The 7,984-nt window shown below is 70.6% G+C and overlaps 4 protein-coding genes across 4 annotated transcripts in view; 2 read left to right on the forward strand and 2 right to left on the reverse strand.

The window, feature by feature from the left end:
• Positions 1 to 4,443: 4,443 nt before the first annotated feature.
• F751_5393 (General transcription factor IIF subunit 2) lies at positions 4,444 to 5,694 on the forward strand (the record flags this gene model as incomplete). Its single annotated transcript, XM_011402515.1, has 4 exons — positions 4,444 to 4,521; positions 4,611 to 5,087; positions 5,303 to 5,437; positions 5,599 to 5,694. 4 exons carry the CDS (start codon positions 4,444 to 4,446, stop codon positions 5,692 to 5,694), a joined length of 786 nt encoding a protein of 261 aa, XP_011400817.1.
• On the reverse strand, positions 4,974 to 5,195 carry F751_5394 (hypothetical protein; the record flags this gene model as incomplete). Its single annotated transcript, XM_011402516.1, has 1 exon — positions 4,974 to 5,195. The coding sequence occupies one exon, from the start codon at positions 5,193 to 5,195 to the stop codon at positions 4,974 to 4,976; it is 222 nt and encodes a 73-aa protein (XP_011400818.1).
• A 467-nt stretch (positions 5,695 to 6,161) lies between the features above and the next one.
• The window catches only part of F751_5395 (H(+)/Cl(-) exchange transporter 7), a gene marked incomplete at both ends in the record, with an annotated part of 5,028 nt that continues 3,205 nt past the window's right edge, over positions 6,162 to 7,984 (forward strand). The window contains 3 exons of the mRNA XM_011402517.1: positions 6,162 to 6,813; positions 7,026 to 7,054; positions 7,481 to 7,830. Coding sequence (XP_011400819.1) covers positions 6,162 to 6,813; positions 7,026 to 7,054; positions 7,481 to 7,830 — 1,031 coding nt within the window. The remainder of the gene's footprint in view (positions 6,814 to 7,025; positions 7,055 to 7,480; positions 7,831 to 7,984) is intronic.
• F751_5396 (hypothetical protein) lies at positions 6,707 to 6,916 on the reverse strand (the record flags this gene model as incomplete). Its single annotated transcript, XM_011402518.1, has 1 exon — positions 6,707 to 6,916. One exon carries the CDS (start codon positions 6,914 to 6,916, stop codon positions 6,707 to 6,709), a length of 210 nt encoding a protein of 69 aa, XP_011400820.1.

The raw sequence follows: 7,984 nt of genomic DNA on the forward strand, positions 1-7,984 counted from the left end.
TGGGGGGGGGGGGGTTGAAGCGGCCTTGGTCACAGGCCCTGCGCAGGTGTTGGCTCCGTCGGACCTCCCTGACTAGTGACGCTGCGCAGCCCTGCACAGCCCCTCCTCCCGCCTGCACCCTTTACCAGGATCCCCACCCCCCACCTCAGGCCCCGGCTGCAATCCCACTCACCGGACAGCATGCCCCCCGTGACCGCGTAGCGGAAGAACTCCGCGGCCTTGCACACGTGGCGGCAGACCCGGGAGGGGCAGGACACGATCTTGGGCGCGGGGTGCGCGGCCGGCGCGCGCGCGCCGCCGCACGCCAGCTCGCGCACGCGCAGCTGCGCGCCGCCGTGCGCGTCCAGGCGCAGCGAGGCGCCCAGCAGCGCCAGGCAGATGTACCGCGGGGGGCGGCGGTCACCGCCGTCCATGGTGTCGTCGGGGGCGGCCGTCGGGGCAGGCGAGGTCGCGCCGCCGGGGCCGGCGGCCGCCGCGCCGAGACGGGCGGAGGCCACCTCCAGCGCCACGCCCAGCTTGGCGCAGGTGAGCGACAGGCGCAGGTCCACACCGGCGGCCGGGCCGGCTGTGGGGGTCGTCGTCTCCAGCAGCGAGGGCTGGCCCCGGGGGGGGGAGGGGGGGGTGACGGTGGGCTTCACACGAAATAATCGCGACCATCAGGCTGGCACGCAGAGACACTGTGCCCCGTGGATGCGGCGCAGGGTTCAGTTTCTGATGCCCAGAGCCACAGCACCGCGCAAGAGGCCAGGGGCGCAGCGGCGGGCCAAGCGGGGGTTGAAACGCTGCACTGGCTCCAAGATCGTGCAGGCCATGCTGCTCAACATCCCACCAGCAGAACGCTCCCATGCATGTCCTCCCAGCCTCACCTGGTCCCCATGCAGGAGCAGGGTCTCCAGCCCCGGGTCCAGCTGCCCACGGTGCAGCACTGCGCACCGGGAGACGGGCATCAAGATGATTGTGGGGAGGGACGGCGGACTCGTACTGATTCATCTGGCCAGTACAACCCCTTGATCTCACCCCCAACCCCCCACGCCGGTGGTTTACGCTGCGCGTCAGGTGACTGCACTCCGGCGCCACTTTCACTCCGTCCACCCACCACCCCTCGCCGCACCTATGCCGTCCACTTTATCTGCGATGAACCGGAGGAGGGCGGGGTCGGAGGCCAGGCGCGCGTTGTGCGTGGCGGCCAGGGCGAGGCGAAAGTGGGCCACCTGCTCCAGCGTCAGCGCCGCCTCGATCGCCTCCAGGCGCTCGTACGCCTCACGCCGCGGGCCGGCGGCGAGTCCGGGGCGCTGCGCTTCCACGCTGGCCGGCGACAGATGGCCCACGCCGTGGCCGCCCGCGTCGACCGCGGCGCCGCCACGGCCCGCCACCCCCGGCCCCCTCTCCGCCACCCGCGCCCCCAGGCGCTGCCACCAGCGGCGCCGCGGCGCGCGGAACAGGGGCCGCCCCGCGCAGGCGGCCGCGTAGGCGCGCGCGTGGAGCAGGCGCGCGCGCCGCCGCGCGGCGACGTCGGCCAGCGAGGCCTGGCGCCGGCTGAGCTCCGCGCAGCCGGCGACGAGCAGGTCGCCGGCGTGGCGCCACCACTCGGCCGCGTGGCCCGGGATCGGGTGGGCCGGGCGCGCCGCCCCAGTAGGCCTCGTACCGCGAGACGTACAGCGCGCGCTCCACCAGCCGGCTCAGCACCGCGATGGAGGCGGCGTCGAACTCGGGGACAAAGGCCTTGAGCGTCACGCGCACCTCCACGCGGGGGGCGGCGGGGGCGGGACGCGGCGCGCGCCGGGGCCCCCCACCCCGACCGCGCGTACGGCGGGCGCGGTGGGGGGCCATCTGGGTCGCTCTCGCCTCCCCCCGCGCCTTCCTGCCCCCGCGCCGCCGTCTCGGCGTCGGCCACGGCGGCAAAGGGCGAGGCGCGGCCCGGGAACTCGGCCACAGGGCTGGTCCCCGACGGGTCCGCGGCCGAGGATATCCCATTGCCATTCTCCCGCCTCGCGGCGGGCTTGCGGTCGGAGTCGAAGACCAGGGTCACCGGCTCCGGCAGCGCCGAGCCGCGCGCCAGGTGCTGCGCCGCCGCGCCGGAGCCCTCCCAGGCCGGCGTGGCCCCCCCCGCCCCCCACCCTCGGGCGGTTCGCCGCCGCCCTGCGTGGCGAACAGGCCCTGCGCCAGCTCCTCGGGCCCCGCGGGCGCGTCTTCCTCCTCGAGTTCCTGGTCCAGGGTGTCGGAGGCCTGGCGCCCAAACCGGCTGGACTCGGTGGCGCTGGCGGGCGAGCGCTGGGCGGGGGAGGGGGCCTGGAGGCCAGTCACCGTCTCGTGGCCGGCGCCGCCGTGCGGGCGCAGCTCCACGCCCACCGCCAGCTCCCACTGCTGGAAGACGCGGTGGGTCTCCGGCACCAGCGAGGCCAGGGCCGCCTCCACGCCCGCGCCGCTGGCGCCCACGGCGCCGGGCAGCGCCCCCGCGCCCGACGCGCGCCAGGTGGCAGGCCAGGTGTGCAGGTCCAGGGACACGCCCTGTACCGCCAGCCGCGCGGCCACGGGGCGGGGCGCGGCCACGAACCACAGCGCGCCCAGCGCGGAGCGCGCGGCGCGGAAGGCGGACCGCGCGACCTCCGCCGGCGCGCGGCCGGTCAGAGGGTCTGCGGCCGCCCCCGCGTCGTGCCAGGGGCCCATGCCGTCCTCGCCGCCACGGCGCTCCTCCCCGCCGGCGGCCCCCTCGTCACCGACAGCCACCCCCGCTCCGGGCCCCGGGTCCAGGGGTAGCACGCTCAGGCTGCGCAGGCACAGCGTGGCGCCGTCGCAGCCCTCCAGGTGCGACCCGGGCGCGGGGCGGGGCCCGGGGCTCGCCGGCCTGCACGTACCGCACGCGTACCTCGCGCACGCTGACCTGGACGCTGCGCGCCAGCAGCGCGGCGCCGCGCTGCAGCGTGGCGGCCTGCGCGCGCGCGGCCAGGCCCCGCGTCAGCCGCGACAGCGGGCCCAGCAGCCAGAAGGGCGCGGCCGGCGCGGGGCGCGGCGCCTCGCCCCACAGCAGCCGGTCCACAACCTGGAGCCGGCGCCGGCGGTCGCGGGCCAGGGCCGACGCGCGCTCTTCGGCCATCTGCGCCGCGCCGCGGGCCTGGGGAGAAAGGAGGGAGAGAGGGGTCGGGGTGCAGGAGGAGGGAAGCGGCGTCATCAGGCGTGACATCAGATGGAGAAGACGGCGCTGGCGAGGGGAGACACCAACACAGCTTGTGAGGCAGGCAGCGGGGGCTGCAGATCACGAGGGGCATAACACTAGGTCCAGCCCCAGCAGGAATCCATGATGACCCAGGCGTACAGTGCTGCTGCACGGGGGAGCTTCAGGCAGCGCGGCCGCTGAATGCGTCCCGCCCGCCCTCCCCATTCCTTCCCCCCCTCCTACACACACACCTCGGGCATGCGCAGCTGGCGCAGCTCCACGCTGATCCCGCGGGCGACGACGCGAAGGGGGCGGGTGAAGGAGGGCAGGTCCAGCTCCAGGTGGCGCAGCTCCGCGCTGTGCAGCTCCGTCCCCGCGGCCGACAGGCCCCCCAGCGCCGCGCCGGACAGGTGTAGGCCAGAGAGCCGGACCCCTGTGGATTGCAAGGATTTGGGGAGGAGGCAGGGTGACGAGCCTGAGCAGGCCTGACCAACAGAAGGCCCGGAGGCCCATGCAAGCCCATGCCACCCTCTCAGAGGCCTGGCTAGTCTTAACATCAAGCCCTGACATGCCCATCCGGTAGGAACAGGGCCGCATCACCCTGACAGGCTGCCCACCTGTGGCTGTGGGGACCACATCCAGCTTGGGCTGCTGGGGCTCCCCCGTGTCCAGCAGATTACGCAGCAGGCGGTCCACCACCCCCGCTGCGATGCGGGAGCGCACGTGGAAGCGACCCGAGAAGAGCCAGAAGGCGAGGGTGGACAGGAGCAGGCTGCTCAGCAGCCATAGGAGGGTGAGTAGCATGGCACTCTGCGCTGGCTACACTCCCGTCAACAGCAAGAACCCCGCATGCAGCCCGGGGCATGCCCGGAATGAAACTATACAGAGCATCGTATCTGGTACAAGGGAATGAATGTAGGAGATGAGGCTGTGCAGACCGGGGTTGCAGTGGGGTACTCCCCGTCCCGTCCGTTCGTGCGCCGAAAGCTAGAGGGTCGTTCTGGACCCCTTCCTGCCCGAACAGCGCGGCCGATGTTTTGCTGTCTTGCTGCTCGAATGTATTGATGTATGGAGAGGGTTCGTACAGGTGTCTAGCAAGGCCTGGCGATGAATTGCTATGTACGCCATTCGGATGGGAGCGGGACTTAAATCTGATCGGGGGCGCAGTCCCTCACCAATTCGACGTGCCCTCCCCGAAGGAACCTGTATGTGCGTTCATAACGAGTCAGCAAGGAGCGTATGCAGTCTGATAATTGGGCGATTAAAAACTGAGTAATAATCTCGTGATCATGAGTGCGGCTGGACCGGTCACCACCGCCATCGCCCTCGACACCGAGTTCGCCAATCGAAAGATCTGGCTGGTCAAGGTACAGCGAGGTGGGAGTCCACCGAGCGGGTGTCGAAACAATGTGCCCGCCAGTCACTCCAACCCCTATCCACCCCAACCCCCCTCAAGGTCCCAAACTTTGTGGCGGAGCGGTGGAGGGCCGTGTGCCAGACCAATGCCCATGACGGTGGGGACCCCGTCGGCCCCGAGCTGGGCCAGATATCGGTGGACAAGCCTGCTGCCGGTGCCAAGGAGGCCAGCATGCACCTGAGCCTCACCCATTCCGACACGGAGGGCCTCCCAAAGACCTTCCTCATGAACGTCGCCACTCAAAACATGGCCAGCATGGCTGCCTTTGCCCAGACCGGGCCCTGCAGCGTCTCCGCCGTGGGCAGGGTGTTTCAGAAGTTTGACGTGGTCGTGGAGCGGGGCGCTGCGGGGGCTTCCACCTCCGGAGTGGACGGGGTGATAGACCCAGAGTACCGCCAGCTGTCACGCATGCGCGCCAAGGCTGCGGCCACAAAATCGCGAACGACGCAGCTCATCAGCCAGCCGCAGTTTACCAACCTTCGGCACCCCATGCACATCGGAACCACAAAGAAGAGGGTGCGCAGGGTTGATGTTATTGTTGGCTGGGTCATGATTGGAGGGAGGCCTGCTCGGTGGCGAGGTTCTGCTGCAGGGTACTGGCTGCAAGGAGGCTGGCTCTGCCATATGATGGCGTTAGCACAGACACCCTTCAATGGGCCCTGGGCAACACTGGTGAGGCTGCCTGCAATGCGGAACAGCTTTGATCAGCGATGTCCCATGTGCTTCATTAGGACCCGACGGAGAAGCGACTGGCCAAGCCGGCAGAGGAGCTGACTGCCGACCTCTTCCGGCTCTTTGAACGGCAACCGCACTGGATATTCGCCCAGCTACAGCGCCAGACAGAGCAGCCGACGCAGCACCTCAAGGTGTGCTGGGGGAGCGCATGGTGAAGGGGCGGGCAATGGGGTATCAATGCTGGCAGGCTTGCACAGAAAATGCCGCTGCGCACCGATTCCATCGCGCTCAAGGTTGCAGAGGGGCGTACACAAGATGCAATACCCACTGCATCTCACATTGTGCCCTGCAGGCTGTTCTGCTGGAGATTGCCGTGCAGAACAAGAGGGGACCCTACAAGGACATGTGGGAGCTGAAGAAGGGGTATCGACTCACCGGTGATGCGTGAGTGCATCTTCTGTTCTTGTGAGAGAGTGCACCCATCACCACTCGGAGAAGCATGGACCACCACAGGCCCGACAGATCTGAATCACTGCTGTTGACACGGGCTTGGCGCCCGCGCGCTGGGTAGGGTTGTGCCGAGAATCGGGGCAGGCGCATTTGCCGGTATACGAGAGCGGCTGGGTCCACGTGGTAAACCCACGGCGGTAGAGCGCGAATACGTCGCACATCTCTGCTACAAGTCCCACGCTGTGTGCGGTCTGGGCATCACTCACATCGCCCTTCCCCGTCCGCCCATAGACCAAGGTGCGAAACCTTGACAAACCCTCGCGCCCCTCGGCTGGCCATGCCTGGCTCGCATCCCTACATCTGACCCATGTCAAGCCCAATCCTCCCAGGCCCAGATTCCCTCCCTCGGCGCAGGTCGGCCATGCCACCCCCCGGGGCCTGCAGGCCCACTTACGTAAGGCCCTGATGTCTGGGACCCCCCCACACCCCTCGCCCCCCGGCGTGGTGCGCACCCGGGCGACCCTGGACCCGGGCGGGGGCCATGAAGGGTTCAATCCCCGCGCCATCGCCATCGGGGCCAGCGTGGAGTCCCTGTCCTACAGCGTGGACCTCAACCGCGTGGGCCTGCGGGCGATGCGGCGCGACGCCGGCGCGCCGCGCCACCTCTACGGCTACTCGGGCCGGACCCTGATCAAGCTGCTCACCACCGTCACCTCGGGCGTGCTCATCGGCCTCACCGCCGTCGCGCTGGGCGAGTCCATCGAGAGCCTGGTCCTGCTCCGCAACGGTGCGCTGAAAGCGCTGCTGCCGGAGCACGGCGCCCGGGGCGCCGGCGCCTTGCGCGCCGTGCTCCCGGCCCTGGGCCTGCAGCTGGTCGTGTCCGTCGCCGCGGCGGTAGGCGCCGCGGCCCTGGTGCAGCTGGTGGCCCCCAAGGCCGCCGGCGCGGGGGTCACGCTGGTCATGGCCCACCTGAACGGCAATGACATCCCCGACGCCCTCACCGCCCGCACCTACGTCGTCAAGTTCCTGGGCAACGTGGCCGCACGCGTGGCGGGCCTGGCCCTGGGGCCGGAGGGGCCCATGATCCACCTGGGCGCCTGCGTCGCCTCCTGCCTCTGTGCCGCTGAAGACCGTACGCTGAGGGGGGGAGCGGGCTGGGATCCACGAAGCAGGATGGTGCTGTTCCCAGCAATGCTCCTCCAGACCTGGCCGGAAGTCATTGTTGGAGCAGTCTGGCCGTCCCCCCAGGCGTCAAGGGCGGCTGCCACCCCACGTCAACACGCCCCTCCCCAGTCAACACAACAGACACTTACACCTCTTCCCCCACAGGCTTCTGGACGCACGCGTCGCGCCCCTCCGTCACCCGCTCCCGAGCCGGGAGCCTGGCCCTGGAGGCCCCCGCGTCGCCCGGGGACCGCGGCGGCGGGCAGAGCTCGCAGGAGGGCATTGGCGTGCCGAGCGGCGCGCCCGGGCCAAACGGGTACGAGCCCCTGCCGGCCGAGGCCACCCCGCGGCGCTCCTCGCCGCTGCCCCCGCCCCCCCGCGCCGGGGTCGAGGGAAGCGTCAGCTGCGACCCGAGCGCACACGGCAGCGCCGGCACGCATTGCACCCCCCGCGCCGCCAGCCTGCCGCGCCTGTCCTCGCTGCTGGCACAGCGCCGCCGCCCGCACGGCGTGCCCTTCTTCAGCAACGCGGACCACCGCGAGATGGTGTCCGCCGGCGCGGCGGCGGGGCTGGCGGCGGCCTTCGGCGCGCCCATCGGCGGCGTGCTCTTCTCGCTGGAGGAGGCCTGCTCCCACTGGTCACGCAACATCGGCTGGCGCTGCTTCCTGGCCGCCACGGTGGCCTCCTTCACCCTCTCCCAGCTCCACCCCCGTGGCCGCTCCGGCATCCTGGGCTTCGGCTCCATCTCCGCGCCAGACAACCGCCAGTGGCTGCTCCAGCTCCCCTTCATCGTCCTCGTCTCGGCCCTGGGCGGGCTCATGGGCGCGCTGTTCAACACCGCGCGTGGCTGGCTGGCGGGGTCGCGGCTTAAGGCCCCGCGCGGCGCTACGCCGGAGCGCTTGCTGGAGGCGGGCCTGGTGGCGGCCGCCACCACGCTCGCCACCTTTGCAGTCAGCAGCCTGTGGGGCACGTGCGTTGTTGATTCATCCTTTCTTTTTCGAGGGGGGGGGAGGGGGAGCGCTGGGGTCCAGGGTCGTTTTGTGTGTGTACCCCGGGGGAGGGGGGGGGGAGGGGGAGGGGGCGGAAGTCGTCCCAAAGCAGGCTTGGTGAGGCCGGTCTGGCGA

This window comes from Auxenochlorella protothecoides (assembly GCF_000733215.1).
Source record: "Auxenochlorella protothecoides strain 0710 unplaced genomic scaffold scaffold63, whole genome shotgun sequence".
NCBI lineage: Eukaryota > Viridiplantae > Chlorophyta > Trebouxiophyceae > Chlorellales > Chlorellaceae > Auxenochlorella > Auxenochlorella protothecoides.